Source organism: Trichosurus vulpecula, chromosome 6 (genome assembly GCF_011100635.1).
Source record: "Trichosurus vulpecula isolate mTriVul1 chromosome 6, mTriVul1.pri, whole genome shotgun sequence".
Taxonomy (NCBI): domain Eukaryota; kingdom Metazoa; phylum Chordata; class Mammalia; order Diprotodontia; family Phalangeridae; genus Trichosurus; species Trichosurus vulpecula.
The window spans coordinates 275,917,649-275,936,676 of record NC_050578.1 but is presented as its reverse complement, the minus strand read 5'-3'; the positions used below and the strand labels follow the sequence as shown (position 1 = coordinate 275,936,676).

Here is a 19,028-nt window from a genome sequence, read left to right as displayed (position 1 = left end):
TCTTTGGGCAGATCAGTGATGATAAGAATTCAAGTAAAGCAGTTTTTTTTTCCTTGTTGCAACTGCAAAATTCTTTCTGCTTTGGCTCCTCCTAGGCACCTGGGCTAGCTCACTCTCCCCAAATACCCAGGTGTTCTCTTGTGCCTGGAATGTTGTGGCTAACACAGGAATGGTGCCTTCCTCCCTGCAATCATTCCTAGGCTTCACCAGAAGCATCCCTGGGAGCCAAAGGCACACAGCTGGTTTCCCAGCACAGGAAACCCTAATCGGCCATCCCTGAAACCTGGCAGATGACCCACCTCAGCAGGTGATTGATGACCCACATCCTGGGCCAGGCCCACTGGTGGCATAGCCTTCTTTGATACTCACTAGACTACTATGCCTACACCCAGGTACTCGGGCACAGCAGCTGAAACCTCAGCCCTAGAGAGGTCGCAAAGACCTTTCCCCCAAATACCTAAGGAGCTGGGACACCCACATATTTACCCAAGTCCCAAGACACCCGAGGGTGGCCATGGGAGGGGTTTTCCGTTTGGATTGGTAGCCGTGTTCTTGAAGGAAGTGGATGCTTCCTGATCGGAGATTCCCCTGCCCCCCAATTCCTGTTCCACACAACTAAGACCAGAGGTCAAGGCTGCTGACTTTATTGGTTTTTAAAAAACTCTTTGCAATGGCAGTGAACGTCCTTCTGCCAAAGTTATCCAAACGGCATAAAAGAGACCAAAAGTGGGGGCTTACAGGGTGGGGAAGCCACTCCAAGACCCACCCAGGAAAGCTAGTAACTATCGCCACTGAAATTTACGGAGGGGAGGCATGCTGAGGTGTGGAAAGGAGGCTCGAGTGGAAATGATGGTGGAGAGGGGAAGGGGTCTGGGGTGGGGGCGGCAGCAAAAATCTTTCCTTTTGTGGGAGGTGAGGGAGGGGCAGGACTCCCACTCGGGGTGCTGGGTGTGAAGGCCCACGGCAGGCTAGGGGGGCCGGCCCCCAGCGACTGGCTCACAAGAAGGCGTCGCACCACTCCCGCAGGCAACCGAAGCAATCCCGGGACTGCTTGGCGTTGGCCCCGCACGTGTCTTTGAGCCACTCGCGGAACAGGTCTTCGTCTTTTTTCAGCACCAGGAACTGGCCCAGAACCACATAGGCCTGCGAGACACAGATGGGCAGGGGGAGTCGGTCCCAAACGGCCCCTCCGCCCCATACAAGATCCAGGCCCCCTCCCAGGGCGGCTCTGCTCCCTTCCCTTCCAAGGGGCTGATCACCCTTCCTGGCCTAGCTGTGTGCCCATCCTCCAGAGAAGTAAACTGTGGCCAGTAGCAGGCTCCCAGCCCCTCTCCCTGGGGTCACACGCCCTTCGAATCCTCCTGCGGGGCTCGAACGCGCTCATGCACACACGTGGGGCCCCATAGCCGGCGCCAAGCCCTGCCTCGCCTCAGTTTCCCCTCCGGTACCGCCAGGGCCTCGGACCTTATCGAAGCCCTTGTCCTCAAGCTTCTTGCCCAGCACTTCCCCGATGCCTGCCAGGCTCCCCACAGGCTTCTCTCCCATGGGCTCGGCCACAAAGTCCCGATGTTTCTGGGAGGTCGTCATGGCTCCTCACCACAGACCTGGGTGGACCACAGACAGACACGCTCGCCTCCGCCCCGCCCCGGGGAAGGCAAGGACCGCGGGGCGGCGGCAGAGGCGGGGGTGCCGCGCCCGCCAGGCCCCGCCCCCTCCGCACGTGGTCGCTTTCCCCGGGCCGCCAGCAGCGTCTACATGGCCCCGCCCCCGGCCCCGCCCCTCGCCCCCCCCCCCCGCCTGCCGCCCCACGTTCCACGGAGAGAGTGGGGGGGAGGGTCGCCAAACCCGCCCGGGCCTCCCCCGACTCGCCGCACCCTTGCCCCCGACCCTGGCGCCCGCAAGCCGCGCGCGCCCACCGGCTCCGGCTCCCGTAACTGTCTCACTCCCAGCAACCGGCCTCTCCCGCCGCAACCTCAATCCCGTTAGGTGCGTGCCGGCTTCCGCTTCCAGGTTGTCAGAGTCGTTTCCGGGTCAAGGGCAATTTGAAGGGAGGCGGGAAGGAAGGGCGGGGCCTGGGGAGAAGGCGGGGCGGAACCCGGGGGAAGGGAGGGGAGGGCAGGCGGGCAGGGCGCACGCGCTCCTAGGGCGGAAGTGTCCCTCAGGCGGGTTACTGGGGAGATGGCGGGCGCTCTGCTTTCCCTTCTCTATGGCCACACCTCGGGCCGCGCTCCTCCCAAAGCGGGGCGTGGGGCGGAGGATGCTCAGCACACGGGTGGTGCCTCCGGAGGCTCCCCACTCAGCCCAATACCGGGCTGGTAGCGGTTGCGGCGGAACTAAAGTGCCGGGGTCTGCGGGGCCTACCAGGGGGAAGAGTTAGCCGAGAACACCGAGTCTCTCCCCCCCCCCCCCAACCCCAGCACCGGAAGTGCGGTCTCCGGAAGTCCTTGGCTCGGGCTGGCAGACTGGTGGAGGCTGCGGCGGCCAGCAGGAAGGTAAGGTCGGGGAGGGCTTATGGCGTCAATCCGGGCGGGCTCGGTGGAGGCAGCTGTGCGGGGTCTCAGGCCCGCCGGCGGTCTCCCGATCTTGGGTAGCGAGGGCTTCCAGCAGAGGCCGGAGAAAGCTCGGCCACCTCCCCCGCTCCAGCAGTGTCTGGTCCGCGGGACACGGGCCCTCGTCCCCGCGACCACATCAGGGGTGTCGGATCAAGCCTGGGCTGCACCCGGTCACCGAGGTTCCCAAGAAACTTGGGTGGCGCCCTCGTGCACCCCCCCGCCGTCTGGTGGGACCCCGTCCCCGGCCCGGTCACTGACCCCTGTTGGGGGGCGGGGGTCCTGACCTCTACAGCCCCGGATCCAGCATGTCTCAGGCCACCAAGCGGAAGCACGTGGTGCAGGAGGTGCTCGGGGAGCACATGGTGCCGTCGGACCAGCAGCAGATCGTGAGGGTGAGCCCCCCCCACTCCTGCCCAGCCCTCCTCCAGGGATCCCCGGCCTCTGCACCCCCTCCTTCCTCCCCTCCCCCAACGCACTCTTCTCCACCCTGAGGCAGGTCTTGGGGACCCCTGGCAACAATCTGCACGAGGTGGAGACGGCGCAGGGCCAGCGCTTCCTGGTCAGCATGCCCTCCAAGTACCGCAAGCACATCTGGATTAAGAGAGGTAAGGGGGCAGGGGGCCAGCCCGGGGAAGCCAGCCTTCTTGAGCCTCACCGGGCCCCTGTCCTGCAGGTGACTTTCTCATCGTGGATCCCATCGAGGAGGGGGAGAAAGTGAAGGCCGAGATCTCTTTTGTGCTCTGCAAGGATCATGTCCGCTCTCTCCAGAAGGAGGGCCTCTGGTAGGGGCTGCTGGGCTCCTAGGGGGGGAAGGGCTTAGCTGACCTGGCTTCCCCACTGGCTTCTAATCTTTTCCCTTATTTAGGCCTGAAGCCTTCTCAGAGGTAGCGGAGAAACAGAACAACAGCAGGAACAGGTGAGGGTTCAGGAATCCCTTGTGGCTCCTCCCTCACTGTTACCAGCACAGGCTGCTCAGGGGCCAGCACCCTTCTTTTGGGTGGCTTCTCTGTCCTGTAGCTGACTAGGAAGGGGTGTGAGCTTTCTACTTCCCCCACTTGGAAATCTGGAAATGCTTAGGTCCTGGGTGGGGTTTCTGGGAGCCTCTTACTCACCATCCTCCTCCTCCCTGCAGACCACCTCAGCCAGAACTCCCAGGAGAAGCCCAGTCTTCAGAAGACGACAGTTCTGAAGACGATTCGGACCTCTTTGTCAACACCAATCGAGTACAGTACCAGGAGAGTGAGGAGGAGAGTGAGGAAGAGGCCTGAGACTCCAGCTTCCCTTCCAGTTGGAAGCCTAGTCTACACCCTGACCCCACTTCCATGGACATAAATGGGGTTGCTCTGTGGATCCACCCCCTGGTTGGGGATGAGGCAGGGCTCCCATCTGGACTCCTACTCTTCTCTGTAAGAGATTAAACCCCTGGTGGGTTGAGAGCGAGCCATGGTTGACTTGTACCAGTGTGCCTAGTAAAGCAATTTCCGACTTTGACATCTCACTCCAGTGCAAAGGAGGGACCAAAAACATGGCTGGGTGGGGGGGCTGGCCATAGGGCTGACCAGCCACTGGGGGGGCCCCAGCAGAGGCAATAAATACCTAGTTCCACCCCCACCCCAGGCTCAAGGGGGAAAATGGAATCATAAACGTAAACAAGGGAGGAAAAAATAAGGAGGGAATTTTATTTTAATATTAAAGGACTGGGGAAATAGGATGTCTTCACTTTGTGATGGTGTTCCTGTGGAAAGAAAAGACAGGAGGTGAGGGAGGGAAGCAAATGCACGCACCTCCGCCTTCCCCTCCCCAAGGCCCAGTCCCCTGCTCACGCATTCATGCTCTTGCCACTGCCACTGAGTACAATGTACGGGGTCTTCTGGGCTTTCTGTTTCTCCTGGAGCAAGGCCACTGTGCCCAGGGGGGTGTCACTGGAGCTCATCTTTTTCAAGAGCTGTAACAAAGGGACCCCTTGCGCTCAGCAGCCATACTTCATAAACCCTTGAAAGACACCGCCCCCCACCCCCAACCTGCTCGGCCACTCACAGCTTCCTCATCAAGCTTCTTCATCCGCCGCTCCGTCTTCATTTTGCCTGAACCCTTTCCATGGAATCGGTGGGACAGCTGCCGGAAGGCCTGGGCAGAAAGGTCCGGCAGGAATTACTTGGAGTAACACAGGCCTACCCTGGATACTTGAGAAGTATAGGCAGAGGAGCAGACTAGCAAAGGCGCAGAATTTTAAGTCACCCCTAGTTTGAGAGCATCTTTGGGCCTCAGGAGTTTGAACTGTAAGGAGGGGAGAGAGGATGATGGAGATGGATGGGGAAGAAAAAGGAAAGGATGCTAGAAACTTGAAGCTGGGAGAACCAAATCCTAGCAACAGGTGAGGAGCCTAGGATGGGGACAGAGAGCCAAAAGAAACCTGGGATAATGGGGGACCAGGGACAAGATCTTTATACAGGGGGACACTAAAGTGTGCCATGTTAAGGACAAGCCATCAAGCAAGGGCTGGAGTCTGGTCAGAAGACTTGACAGGAGAAAGAAAAACTGAGGCAAGTGCTGGCCTTGGAAGTCAGGAGAGGCAGCCTCACAGCACTGTGAGGCTCAAATGAAGTCACCAGTGGAGCCCTTGGCAAACCACCCAATGCATGCCAACTGGAGTTACAGGGTAGAGATGAGGCTCCCTCCACGGAGGGCAAGGCTGGTGCCTGAGGCAGCAACATCTGATGAGGGTCTCCCAACCTCAGAGACATCTACCTATCCTGCTGGTCCCGAGCTTGAAGCATAGCTCCAGGCTCCCAAGGGTTCCCATAGGATACCCTTTCCCCAAGAAAGATAGTTAAGTAGCATCACTAGGATGGGATCCTTGCTGAGAAACCAAGAGTAGGGAGACAAAGGTAACTGCATTACTGCAACTGACTTGAAGGCTTTGTGTTCCTGAGAAAGACAACCAGCACTTTTTGGTGTATGGCTCAAAATGGCCTGTTCTCTTCGGTCTGCCATAGCAGGTGCCCCAGAGCCTGGCTGGAGGGGGCAAACTGTCTCACAGTAGAGACAGTTTGCAAGAAGACTGTGGTCTTGGGCACATACACACACGTGTACAGAGTACACATGGAGTCTACCACGAGGTCAGTTCAACTGTACAGATAGGATGGGGCTCTCCAAGGGTCCACACAGACTTCATTTATAAGGAAGCCCTGATGGGGGCAGTACTGTTGTGACTCTGTTGTGGAGCAGGAGAGGGAGATGTGAGCCACAGTCTTGGGAGGACTGGCAACGGAGAGCCCTGCATGCTAGCGCCAATCTGAACAGAGCGAGCCGGGATGGGGGATGACCATTCTGACACATCTCTTAGAATCTTCTCTGGCAAAAACGGTCATCAATCTGAGGCCTGTTTTAATGCTAACTTCTACCAGATGGAGGAAATAACTGACCAGTAAGGAAGAATTTAGGGCTGAACCTTGGGAAGTGACCATTCCACCTTTAAGTCCTTGAAGGACACCTGACACACTAGATTTGGGAAAGGTGAGTTGGAAAGTCATCTCTGGAGGTGGGCGAGTTCACAAGAAAAAAAGCCAAGAAGGCTGAGGTGCAGACAACTCAAATAAGCAGCTGACTGATGAAATGTAGAGAAGATGGAAGCCAGGGGAGCAAAAAACCAACAGGAGAGGAGCATGGCCCTGAAGCCTAGCATCAGAGGCCCAAAATGGACACACGGGCAACGGGGGAGGCTTGGAGGAGCTGTATTAGGAGCAAGATAAAAATACAACAAGGCAAAAGGACATAGCTCAGAGAAGAGTGGGTGAGAGTAGAAATCTGGGGAAGGAAGAGCTACTTAACACTTCATCTTCTTTTTTCTCCAGGAAGGGGAGTGTTTGGACTAGGAATTACAGGACAAAAATGAATTTGTCACCTGACCTAGGAGAATTGCACCCCTCACCCCCACCACAGTCCTAAAATAAGTGGCAGAGGGCACAGCTGACCCCCTATCTCTAATATTCAAGCAACAGCACCAAAGATAAGTTGGTGTCCCAGTTTCCAAGGAAGAAAGAACAGGACCAGCCAACAGGACAGGCTGGTGAGTGTGACCAATTCTTGGCCAAACTGTGGCAGATGGAATTAAAGGGATGAGATGGATGCGATGGTCACCAAGAGCCAAAATGGCTTCATCAAGGTAGGCCAGCCTTCTCTCTGTTTCTGATTGGGTCCTGGACTGGTTCATCAGACAGAGAAACAAGATACTGGAGGCTGACTGACTCAAAACAAGGAGAAGCCTTTTGATGGGTCAGGGCTGGGAGGGCTTGCTCATCCAATGGGCAGATGAGACAAAGGTGAAGAGGACAGCTCATAAGCTGGCTGATGGAATCAGGCCCCCAAGGCTTGAGCAGGCCATGGTGCTGGGCCTCATCAGATCATGTTCATCTTCCAAGCACCTAACTGGGAGAGGCCAAGTCTGAGAATCACGGATTCAGAGCTCAGAGAAGCCTTGAAGGCCAGTCATCTAGATGAAGCCATTTGTTTGACGCATTAAATGGGACCAGATACATATACATATTAAGATCATCTGGATAGAGGCAGAGTGGGTATTTAACGCACATTTCTTAGGCTTCCAATGCCAGGCTTTCTCTGGTGTCATGCTATCTGACCCAAGTACTTGGGACTTAAAATGAGCTGGGGGAGTAGGGGGACATATAGTAGCACGTGAGCTCAGCGTGAGTGACCAATGTGAAATGTCAGCAAGAAAACCGAATGCCTTCCTGGGCTACATAGAAACCTAGGGATTCAAGGGAGGGATGGGCTCACACTGCTGTCCTTGGACAAAGTGAGTTAACCCCACATGATATCAGGTTACACTTGTTCTTCTGGGCCCCAAAAGACAAAAACAGCCACGAGTGGACGCTGCAGCTTCTTGGAAAGTTTCTAACTATTAAAGGCCTTTAAAAGGGGCCAATATCCTTGGGAAGTAGAATGACTTCCTGCTGGGATGCAGGCTCAGCCTGAGCAGAGCCCCATGCTCCCCTACCTCCTTGGGTGTCAGCTTTCTCCCTGTCTCATCCACATACTCGATCTTGACATCAGGCTTGTAGCCATCTTTCTCCTTGAAATCCTGCGTGAAGCCTCGATACTCTTCCCGCCGACTGTACTTGTCATCAATGGCCCTGTGGTGGACAACACAAAGGAAGCCCTTCAGAAGACTGAGCCCCATCCATCTGTGAAGGGCCAAAGCCCCAGGTCAGGGCCTCCAGCCCCCACTTACATCTTGTCCTCGATGCAGTATACAGCAGAAGGCAGAGACTTGTTGGGGGCCTTCACCCGAGCCACTTTCTGCACCGTTGTCTCCAGCAGCCCTGAGAAAGAAGAATTTTTAGGAACGCCCCAACCCTGGCGGCCCCTGCCTGGGATGCCTTTCAGGGGGCTCTCTCTCTAGCCTCCTTGGTTACCTTTGTTCTGACACAAGAGCAGGGCAGCAGCCAGGCCCCTGTTCACAATGGGCTCTTCATCCAGGATGGTGGTAGAAGAAGCTGAGAACTAGGGGGAGTTGAGAGGACGGTCACCACACCACACTTCTGGCCTTCCCTGCCCCCTGCCCCTCTCTGCCCATCCTCCCCCTGCCCCTCACATCCTGCTGCTGCTTCTCCTCATCCAGGTTGACAGTGCTCCAGCCAATATTCTCCTCGCCATCAGATTCTGAGCCACCGTTGGCAGACCTTTCTTCATCTCGCTCAAAGTCCTAATGGGGAAAAACAGGTGTCAGGCCAACTGAACAGGAAGATGCCACTGGATGCCTACTGTCTGACCCTCCCCTCTCTGGCACTGCCCATGGAGACAGAGGCCAGAAGGGCCTAAGCACAAAGGTCCCACCCACCTCCTTGGCCTCTTCAGCCCCAAGTTTTTTGTTTCCTTGCCCTGTTCATGACCATCAAGCCCCTGCCTAAGAGGACCCACCATGAGCTCTTCTTGATCTTCCCGGTTGCCAGCCAGCCCGTAAGTGGGGATCTCCCCCAGGGTGCGGCAGAATTCTGATGTGGCATTGAACACAATTGCCCCTTTCCGCTCCAGATCTTCATCCTCTTCCCGGCTGCGCCGTGTCTCAAGCTTCTTCACGATCTCAATCACCTATGGGGAGATGGGGGTGTTTAGCCTAGAGAAGAAAGAATTTAGGGAGACATGATAGTTGTGTCTTCACAGAGTGGAAAGACTGCTGAACAGAAACAGCATTAGATCACAGCGACCAGAATGGGGGTGGGAGTGGGAGGGAGGGATGGAAGCCCCCGGCAGAGGTCAGAGAGTCCCAGGCCTTGGGGCCCAGTGCCTTCTCATCCCCACCTGCTCCCCACCACACCCAGCATAGAGCACCCCCTCCCTGGGACCCCTCTGCCTCTCACCTTCTCCCCACTGTCTCTGAGCTGCTGCAACTGCCTCAGCCTCCGACCTTTTTCCAGCTGCTTCTGTAGTTCAGCCTCCACTTCATCCTCCTCCAGGATCTCAGGGGAGCCTGGTCCCTGGGCTCCCCCCTCTTCTAGGAGACAGACATGGGCCCACTTTGAACTTTGCCTGACTTGGCTCTGTAGCCACTTTCCACCTCTCCCATCCCCAGCATCACCCCTCACCATCGTCGCTGATGTCCATGTTTTCCACACGGGTGTCATCAGACTGGGGGAGCTGGGAAGGGGTCTCCTTCTCATGTTCTCCAGGGGCTTCCTCCTCAGTCTCAGGGACTCGGCGACGGCCCCTCCCCCGCAACCTGTGGGAGGGACAGAAGAGCACTGAGCCCAGGCAACCCCCGCCTCCCAGCCCATCCCTGGCCCTAGCCCAGCAGTGCTCAGTTACCTGGAGCCAAAGTCTCCCTCGCTCGTCTCATTGCCAAGAGGAAGCAGATCATCAGCTCTAACCACAGCCTCCTTCTCCTTCTTCCGGATTTTCCTCACCCTCCGTTTTGTCTTTTTGAAGGTCACCTGGGGAAAGAGGCAGAGCTGGGCCTCAGTACGACACCATGAGACTTCATCAGCCCCATCCTCAACTTCTGGGTTCTTTGTCCCTGAGGCCCCTCCCTGTCCCCCAGGACCATCACTGTCTTTCAGGCCCTTATCTCATGGACTCTTGCAGGTGGTCATCCATCCAGTGGGTGTGAGCCCCTCGCCTCTTGGGGCACGTACCAGGGCCCAGTGGCATTTCTACATGGCTCTAATTCTCAAGCCTACCCTTGTCTCTTTGCAGCTCCACCCCCCACCCCTCCCAGCTTCACGATGAGTGCAGAGTCAGAACCTTCTTCCCTATGAGATTCTTTTGAACATCTGAAGCCTTGTCACTTTCTGCAGGGTCCTTCTCAAACATCAGCATCCTCAGTTCTCTGGACCAACCCTCCCCTGCATTAGCCTGAGGTGGTCCCTCCATTAATTTTCCTGCCTTCCTCTGGACACTCCCCAGCTCACCGACATCCCCATGTGGTGCCCAGAGCTGCCCTCACCCTCTGCAGCTTCCTCCAAGCCCTGCCTGGTTTAATGCCTACAGATGTGTTACCTCCCTTAGCCCATGGCGCTCTTGAGCCAAACCCTCAGATCTCCTTTAGACAAAACACTTCCTTTATCCATGCCCAACAGTCTGACCTGTCAAGATCCATTTGGACACTGGCCCTGGCACTCAGCTGGGGGTCATCTACTAAATCTGACCCAAAGACATCTAGGCTTCCCATGGGAGGTCACCTTCAAACCATTTGTAAGCACCTGCCTGCACTATGATCCTACCTACATCTCACCACCTTTTCCACCAGACTAGCATAAGTGAGCAAAAGCCAGGCATCCCTGATCCCCTAGTTAGTCTAGAACAGAAGCCTTCTTCCCTTCCTGTGTGGAGCCTCTCTCTGATCCAATCTGCCATCAGAGTGAACTTCCTAGAGTGTGGCCCATCTGTTTGGACTTTGTTAAACTCTGGTAACTATGCGTTGAGATTTGAATCAGACAAGGTCTGTCTGTTGATATTTGTAATTTGTTTGCGTTTGCTCTGAAGTTCAGGGTGCTAGCTTTTTCCCCTGAGCTGAGTGAATAATGTTCGTATGTTGGATTAAAGTAAGATTGTTAACCCCTTAACATTTCTTTCCTTAGTAAAGCAGATCAAAAGAACCTGGGCTTGTAGCATTCTGTGTGCTGGTTGTTGGTGGGTCTTACACCCCTTCAGCAGCCGCTAGCAGATTGTTGCAACAAATGGCATAGTCGTGGTAGGATCTGCACATTAAGAGGCAAGTATGGCATTTTGGGGTACTGAGGTGGTTGAAAGTTTCCCAGTTTTTGGATTGCTCTTTGTACTTGGGGTGGCTATGGTTCTATGGAGCCCCAGCAACAACAAAGGCCTGAAGGAAAACACACAGGTGGAAGTGGGAGATAATCTGAGAGATAATCCCTCCATCCCTCTCCCTGTACTCCTGAAGAGACAGGCAGGAGCAAGGGCTGTGGGAGAAAAAGCCCACTCATGGGGGAGGGTTGGATGGCCAGACACTCCTATTAGCTAAAGAGATTAACTTGCTTTGACCTAGGGGTGGACATTTGAATTGTAAACAAGTATTCTGGGAATGATTGAAGAGATTAACTTGCTAGGACCTAGGGGAGGATCATGTTTGTATTGTAAACAAATATCTGGGATTGACACTGAATGTTTTGTTTTGTTGCATATGTTATGTTTTTGTTTCCTGCTTGATTAGATCACAATGTATAATGCTTCTATTTGTTCCAGGATCCATGGCCATTTAATTTAAAATTTTTTTAGGTCATGGAAGGTGGAAGAGGTGGAGTGTAATATCAATTAAGTTGGGTGTCTTTGAGTGAGTCTTATTGGGTGCTAAGCCCCAGGCGCAAACCCCTATCTACTAGGTGTTAAGCCTATGTGGGCATGAAGCCCTCAGGGTCCTAAGGGGAGTTGCTAAGACCAGAACCAATAGTAGGAGCCTAAGTTCTGGTCACTCAGATGATGTTTGATGATGGCTAAAGAGGGCATAAAAAGAGAAAACAGAGCTATTTGCTCAGGGCTCTCACTCTTGGCAGAGTACTGATGTGGAGACTCTGGGCAGCTGTAGTTAAGAGCCCCCCAGCTTGTAAACCTGCATGTTCGGACTTTGTTAAACCCTGGTAACTGCACTGAGATTTGAATCAGACAAGGTTTGTCTGTTGATGTTTGTAATTTGTATTTGCTCTGAGGCTCAGGGTGCGGGCTTTTCCCCCTGAGCTGAGTGAATGATATTTGTATGTTGGATTAAAGTAAGATTGTTAACCCCTTAACACTGCTTTCTTAGTAAAGCAGATCAAAAGAACCTATACTGGCAGCGTTCTTCTTGTTGGGTTTGTGTTGGTTTTTCACCCCCACAACAGGGGATAGCCAAATTGTTGAAACCCCCCAAAGGCTTTGGCCTGGACTTTCCTTCCCATTCTCTTGACCCTCTCTTTGGGGATCTCATCCCTCAAATGAGTCCAATGATCCCCTCCAGCCTGATCACTTTCATGTCTACACCTCCAGCTATTAGACAACTCCATGATGCCATCCAGCTAACAACCCAATTCATAGGGTGGGGAACCTGCACCCTCGAGGCCACAAGTGACCCTCTAGGTCCTCAAGTGCAGCCCTCTAACTGAATCCAAACTTCACACAACAAATCTCCTTAACTTGAACTGGGTCAAAAGGCTGCACCCAAGGACCCAGAAGACCACATCTGGCCCAATCTAACTAAAACTATTGCTCCAGATGCCACCATCCTCTTGGCCTCAGTCCTCCTCCCGTCCGCAGCCAGTCTCTAAGCCTTCCTTCCTCGATCTCCAGTTCAGCCCAACATGTCTCCCGTCTACCTGCCACCGTGTCAGTTTGTGCCCTTTCTTCTTCTGGAAGACCACCCTGCCCTCTCACCATTCTTTCTTCTTGCCCCTTCCCACCCACCCTTCACACTATTGTCAAACTCCTATTGCTAAAGCAAACACCTGTCCATGCACGTCCCAGTACAAGCCGCCTTCGGGGCTTTTTCTTGCCAATGGGATAAAAGAACTCTTCAGCAGGCATGGAGGTCCTGGCTCAGCACACCATCCCATCCTGACTGCACGACACTTCCCTCTCCCCATTCAGGCCCATTTGCTAGATGGCAGATATAGCCTCCCCATCTCAGAGCAGGCCTTTCCCCGTGACTGCTATGGCTCCATTCAGGAGCCTTTGAAGCACAGAACTCCTCACAAAGCCCCCCACCCCACAAAAGTCTCCTCCTTCCTCACATTCTCCCAGGAGACTCCGGCTGGGATTCCCCAACACCCTTCCTGAGCTGACACACCTGGGGCCCTCCAAGGGTCCTGCCCAGTGGCTCACTCAGACAAAGAGCAACGGATGCTAAGGTCACCTCACGGCACTCGCAACAGCCCCCTCTTTTCCAGAGGTATGTGTGTGTCTCTCTCCCCCTCCTCACCCCCATCAAGCTCTAGATGCCTTCAGTCATTCATCTCTGCTAGACTCACCATCTCCTGGGGGGTCAGGTACTCCGAGGCAAGCCGGGGTCCAGCCATCGTCAAGGACTGCGCCTGCTGCCTCAGGTTGGCCCGGATTTCCTCCAGCTCCCTTTCTCGGGCTCCATCAGCCGTCCCACCCCGATCAAGTCGGAATGAGTGTGGTCGCTCCCCTTCTAGTTCCTCATCATACTTGGCCAGAATGGACCGGGGCTTAAACTGTGGAGGTTAGTAGGTTCAGCGCCACTTCCCCACTTGACCAGCACTCTGAGCCCCGCCCCCTCCCCCAACCATTCCCTACAAACCACGGCCATGTCATCCACGCTCTCATCTTCGGCGTAGGGTCGGTAATCTGGCTTCTTTTTCCGAAGTTCCACGTTCTTTTCTGCCCGCTCTTTGTCAAGGAGGTTCACATTTACCAGAACATCCTCCTCCTCCTGCAGCACGCCTAGGGGAAGAAGCGGCCATAGTCACCCAGGCCCCAAACTCATAGTTTGACACTCTGTGTCCCTTTGTCTCCAGAGGCTCTGACCAGACTCCCCCCCAACTTGGCCATACCTTTGTCCTTGAGGGTAAGGATCATGGTCTCCCCTTCCCGGAAGGAGTCGATGGTGTGCTCCACAGTTAGCCCCTGCAGGTCCCGGGCACCGTACTGGTCCTAGAGCAGACGCACAAAGGCAGCAACTCAGGACCTGCCAGGGATGCCCAGGAGAACCCCCCCAAGATGGGAGCTTGAAGCACCCCCTCTGAAGTGTTCACCGTGACCACAGTCTTTCCCCACACCTCACCTTCCGCCTCCGTCCAAACTCCTCTTCCACCAGGCTGCTCACTCCAAACTCTTGGTCCATTTCCTCCAACAGCTTGGCCTACGGGACGGGATGGGATGGGATGGGTGGGAGGACAACTTACAGGCTCCCAGCGATTCAATGCAAGAAGGCAGCGTTTAGAGGACATAAAGGACAGACATGGACGGATGGACGCACACACACAAAGGTCCGGACATAGGAGCCGGCCCTCGGGAGGGAGCCGGCTCGGCCCAGCTGCCCCCCAGTTTCGGGCCTCCTGAGGCTCTCTTCCTACCCTTCCCAGGCCAACCTCTCACCCTCTTCTCAGCCAAATCCTTCTCTTTCTGCAGCCGACGGCTCTTCTCAATCCATGCAGCTGTGTCATCTAGCCATGGGTCATCATCCCCCAGGGTCTTGATCTTCCTGAGGAAGGAGGAACATGGAAAAGGTGGCTCCAACCCATTGTATGGGCCCCCTCCTGCTGCCAACCACCCCTGTTTTCAGGCCTAGTTCTGCTTCTGCCTCACAATCCACCCATCTATACATCTGTCTGTCCATCCATGCATGTGCCCACCTATCCCCACAGGCTTTCTCCACTTACCCCAGCTTCTGGTTGAGGAGACGCTTCTCCTTGGCAGCTGCCAGCTTTTCACGTAGCTCCTCACGCTGCCGCAAAGCCATGGGGTTGATCGCATCAGCCAGCACCGGTTCCTCCTTAGTGCCTGCCGCCTCTGGAAGGAAAGGGCCCAGGAGTGCTGAATCCCCTTTCCCTCCCAGTTCCAGCTTGGTGAAATCACCCCCACCCACCAGGCCACCTCACGCAGATCTCTGATCTCTCCAGATCAAGTCTGCACCGGATATATTTTCACGGCCTTGACAAACAGCTTCACCCTGTCTCTGATGGACTGTAGATGCTCTAGGCACAGAGATGCCATCTTGGGTTTTCTTTGTATCAGACAACATATGCTTTGCAAACCTTAAAGCATGATATAAATGCACACTGTTATGATGACTGCCCCGGGGAGTACCAACCACAGAGCAGTATACTCCACTATCCAGGCTACTTAACCAATTCTGGGCTTTGCTCTGTGCCCCCAACACTCCTTCCAGACCCCCCAAAAGCCCTCCCTCAGTCCTGTGCAACATTTTTCAGTCAGCTCATCCCAGCACTCACCCTTCTTGACAGCACTGACTTCCAAAGGTTTGAGGCCCAATTTGGCTCGGAGTTTACTGAGAACAAAAGAGATAGCTATGGTTACATGGCTCTCAGGAAACATGGGGCAACTAAATTCTGGAAGAAGGAGGACTGGGGAGAGATGGCGATCAGCACTCATTTGGAAGGACCAGGAACAAGGCCTCCTGGGGTCCATGAGCAGAGCGCTGTGCTGGAAGAGGTCATCCTAGCCAGTCACTCACTTGGTCTCCTCAATGCTGAGAGATGAGGCATCTCCAGAGCTGGTCTTGGAGCCGGTGGCTGGAACAAAAAGGAGAAGGGTAAGGCCTACTTTACTGATCTTCTGTGCTGGTTGGAGGGCATCCTAACTAGGGTCCAAAGAATTAAGAGCTGGAAGCCCAGAACTCAGAAGTTCGAAGCCCCAGGATAGCACCTGGCATAGGCATAAAGGCTGTGCTCACCAACCTGGCTTTCTCTCCTCACTTCCCTAGCTCTCCCTGGGAAAAACTTCCTTCGCTCCAAAACCCAGCTCTTCCCTTGCCTGGCATCATCATGTCGAAGTCCTAGGAAGGCTCTTCCTTGTGTTGGCTGGGAGAGGACAAGTTAAAAATTGAGGGCTATAAATGTTTCATTATCCCTCCAAATAAATCTATGCCATTCTCAAGCCCAGCTAGGGAAGCATAAAACAGAGTTCTAGCCTGGGAACCAGAAGGCCTGGGTTAGAGACTAGACGGACCAATTAGAATCAAAATATCTCACACTTGGAAAGGATCCCATCACAGTGGCCCACTTCACTTTGGGCTCTTCCAGCCCAACCACTGCCCCGCCCGCTCCCCCGCCCCGCCCCCAACCTCTGGCAAACCAATCTAACCTTTCTGGACCTCTTCATATAAAAAATGGTGCTAATTCTCTCCCTCTCTGAGTTGTTGTTGAGGAAAACATTTTGTTAATCTAAAGTACTTTATATATGAGCATAACTATTATCGTTTGAATGCAAACTCTCAAATAGCTCCTGTCAGAACATGGAATCAAGTGTAAAGTCATTTTTGTGGTGTATGAGGCCCTCATCCAGCTGGGAATGGTCCAATTTTCTATCTTGTCTTATCCACGTTGTATTCTCCAGGCAAAGTGAACTACTCAAAACCCCTGTATGGTTGCAGACTCCCCAGCCTTCAGGGCTTGGTGATTCCCAATAACCTCTCCCTTCCTGAATTCCTGCTCATCCTTTACAATCACACTTAAATGTCTTATTTCTCTAAGAACACTTTCCCCTCTGACCTTTATGCTTGATTCATTCATCAGATTTATTTAAGTTTTGAGTTTCATCCCCTAATGAACCTTGAGCTCCATAAAGGCAGGAATTGTGTCCTAGCCAGGACCCAGGACAAAGTTTTAAGGTACAGAGTCACAGCTGAAGAAACTCTGTGGAATTGGGCCAACAGTAGAAACTCCAGATTTGGAGTCAGATGACGTGGCTTCCTAGACTCAAGAGCTGCAAGTGACCTTTAACATCACCTAATGGAATTCTCTCATTTTGGTAAATCTCTCACTTCCAGGATCAAACGTAAAATCCAAGGCGTTAAATTTCACCTCTGCCACATCTCTCAAATTGTCCTCTTCTTCCCACCCCTGTGTTCGTAAGCAAAGTGGGCTCTTAGCACTCAGTTCAGCCAAGTGCCCTTGAAGAGTTTGGCTTTTGTTTCCTTTGATTAATTCAGTGTATTTCATTGAGTCTTACTAGGTGCTAAGCCCCAGGCCCAAACCCCTATTAGGTGCTAAGCCTATGTGGGTGTGAAGCTCCCAGGGTACTAAGGGGAGGTGCTAACTCAAGAGCCAATCATAGGAGCCTAAGTCCTGGTCACTCAGATGACGTTTGATGATGTCTGAAATGGTACAAGAGAAGACAGAGCTATCTGCTCAGGGCTCTCACTCTTGGTGGTGCATGGCTGATGTGGAGACTCCAGGCAACTGTAGCTAGGAGCCCTACAGCTCGTAAACCCGGATGTTGGGACTTTGTTAACAAACTCTGGTAACTATATATTGGGATTTGAATCAGACAAGGTCTCTCTGTCGATGTTTGTAATTTGTTTGTATTTTGCTCTGAAGTTCAGGGCGATGGCTTTTTCCCCTGAACTAAGTGAGTGATATTTGTATGCTGAATTAAAGTAAGCTTGTCAACCCCTTAACTTTGCTTTCCTTACTAAAGCAGATCAAAAGAACCTGGGCTTTTGTAGCGTGCTTGTTGTTGGGCTTGTGTTGGTCTTTCACCCCCCACAACAGCTGCTAGCCAGATTGCTCAAACAACCCCTATCACTGCATTCATGGAACTCCGACGGTAGCTGCTGGGGGGTGGGGGAGTCTGCCTGCCTTGAGGCTCTCCCCACTCCTATCCATCCTCTGCTCAACCACTAAAGTACAGGTCTGGTCACTCCATCCCCCACTCAACAAATTCCAGGGACCAAACACCAACTCCTCTGCCTGGTACTCAGTCCTCCCTAGCCTCACCCCCTCCTCCCTTTCCAGTCCTCTTCCATCTGCGTCCTGGTTGCTCCCCCTTATCCCAGGACATAATCTCTGGCTGACCCCAGGCCTGGACGGGTTCTACCTCCTCCACTCTAACTACTGACCTCCACGGCTTTCCTTAAGGCCCAACTAAAGTCGCACCTTCCCCCGGAAGCCTTTCCCAGCCCCTCTCCATTCCCGTGCCTTCTTTTGTCAACGATTTCCTATTTATCCTGCATGGACCTTGTCTGTAGGCATCTGTCTGCACGCCACCTCCCCCACTAGACTGTAAGCTCCTCGATGGCAGGGCCTGCCTTTTTCGTACAGAGCCTGGCACACAGTAGGCATTTTGTTTACTAACCCACTGACTTTGCATCTGAGGAAGCTAAAGCCTCTCCCCCCACACTCCCCAGTCACGCACATCAGTGGCAGTTACACTCCCCTGGTCCCAGGATCAGCGATCTCGATCTACAGCAAAATTGGCTCTTCCTCCCACTCCTGTGCCTCAGTATCCCCATCCCTCAAGCACAAGGAAACCGAACATTTGATCTGGATAAACACTTAAGGTCCCAGCAGATCCCAGGCTCAATGGGGTGGGAAAAGGTCTGGCTCAGCACTTACACCCCCCCCCACCCCCCCAAGCTCCACCCCCACCTCAGCTGGGCTTCCTTACTGGCCCATTCAGGAGAGCAGGCTCCACCCCCGGCTGTTCACTGGCCCAGCCTCGCTCAAGCCCCGCCCCCCACGGGCCGGCCTGGGCTCGACCCCGCCCCTCGGGCCTCGCGCTCACCTGCTTCGTATCCGTCATCGCGCTTCTCTCGCTTTACTCTCCGCTCCGCAGGCTCGGCCTGGCTGCGCTCGCGCCCGTGCGCGCTCCCGTTGCGGGCCTCGGTCTCGCCCCCTCGGCGGCTGCTCCCCCTCTCGGCCCCGCGCTCCCGGCTGCGCTTGCGCCGCTCGCCGGCTCCGCCCCCGCTGCTCCCGCTGCCACCGCCCCCGCTGCGATGTTTGTGCTTCTTATGCTCGCGGTGCCGGGGCGCCTGCTCGGCTGTGCCCGGGCCTGAGCTCCCCGCTGCCCCCGCCCCGGTCCCCGCCGCCGCCTCCTTCTCCCCGCGGTGCTTCTTCGAAGAGCCCATGGCGGTTCCGCTCCCACCAAACCCCGTCCGCCGTCACCGCCGGGCCCCGACGCAGGATGGGAGCTCTTCCGGGTTACGGGCCGCCCCTCGGCGGCTGTTGCCGGAAACCAATAGGCGCCGTTTCCGTTGTGCTCTGGGTTTTCTGGCCCAACGCCCGACGGGAAGTCGGGCCCGAGGCTTCCGGCGTCATTTCGTCACGGCGCTTTTGCCGTCCTGCCTCTCTTCTCGGGCTGCTCACACTTCCTTCCCCCTCCTCCCTCCTCCCTCCCCCATACCCCAATGCGTCCGGGCCGAAAGGCGCGTGCGCCAGGCTGCGGCTGCGGCTGCAGCTGCATAAGATCTCTGGCGGCCTCAGCCAGGACCCTTTGTGTTGCTGAAAGATGACGCCTGCCATGGAGGTGCGCATGCGTAGCTCGAGATAG

At 54.7% G+C, this 19,028-nt stretch overlaps 3 protein-coding genes across 5 annotated transcripts; 1 reads left to right on the top strand and 2 right to left on the bottom strand.

Annotated features, from left to right (window-relative positions):
• Positions 1-628: 628 nt before the first annotated feature.
• Positions 629-2,011, bottom strand: BANF1 (BAF nuclear assembly factor 1). Of its 2 annotated transcripts, none has more exons than XM_036763974.1 (3): positions 1,917-2,011; positions 1,465-1,604; positions 629-1,143 (listed from the first exon to the last, which is right to left on the bottom strand). In XM_036763974.1, the coding sequence occupies exons 2-3, from the start codon at positions 1,585-1,587 to the stop codon at positions 997-999; spliced, it is 270 nt and encodes an 89-aa protein (XP_036619869.1). In that variant the 5' UTR covers positions 1,588-1,604; positions 1,917-2,011; the 3' UTR covers positions 629-996. The 2 variants fall into 2 exon arrangements, with proteins under 2 accessions (XP_036619869.1, XP_036619870.1); XM_036763975.1 differs by having other exon boundaries at positions 1,875-1,980.
• Positions 2,012-2,438: 427 nt separating this feature from the next.
• EIF1AD (eukaryotic translation initiation factor 1A domain containing) lies at positions 2,439-4,043 on the top strand. The gene is made up of 6 exons (XM_036763733.1): positions 2,439-2,492; positions 2,845-2,944; positions 3,049-3,157; positions 3,226-3,334; positions 3,418-3,468; positions 3,685-4,043. Exons 2-6 carry the CDS (start codon positions 2,858-2,860, stop codon positions 3,818-3,820), a joined length of 492 nt encoding a protein of 163 aa, XP_036619628.1. The 5' UTR covers positions 2,439-2,492; positions 2,845-2,857; the 3' UTR covers positions 3,821-4,043.
• A 167-nt stretch (positions 4,044-4,210) lies between these two features.
• SART1 (spliceosome associated factor 1, recruiter of U4/U6.U5 tri-snRNP) lies at positions 4,211-18,616 on the bottom strand. Of its 2 annotated transcripts, none has more exons than XM_036763722.1 (20): positions 18,264-18,616; positions 15,214-15,271; positions 14,972-15,027; positions 14,399-14,528; positions 14,115-14,220; positions 13,801-13,878; positions 13,571-13,670; positions 13,318-13,460; positions 13,025-13,231; positions 9,375-9,499; positions 9,155-9,288; positions 8,930-9,063; positions 8,490-8,660; positions 8,164-8,274; positions 7,985-8,072; positions 7,801-7,891; positions 7,567-7,702; positions 4,590-4,679; positions 4,376-4,497; positions 4,211-4,287 (listed from the first exon to the last, which is right to left on the bottom strand). In XM_036763722.1, exons 1-20 carry the CDS (start codon positions 18,604-18,606, stop codon positions 4,269-4,271), a joined length of 2,442 nt encoding a protein of 813 aa, XP_036619617.1. In that variant the 5' UTR covers positions 18,607-18,616; the 3' UTR covers positions 4,211-4,268. The 2 variants fall into 2 exon arrangements, with proteins under 2 accessions (XP_036619617.1, XP_036619618.1); XM_036763723.1 differs by having other exon boundaries at positions 8,930-9,060.
• Between the last annotated feature and the right edge of the window lie 412 nt (positions 18,617-19,028).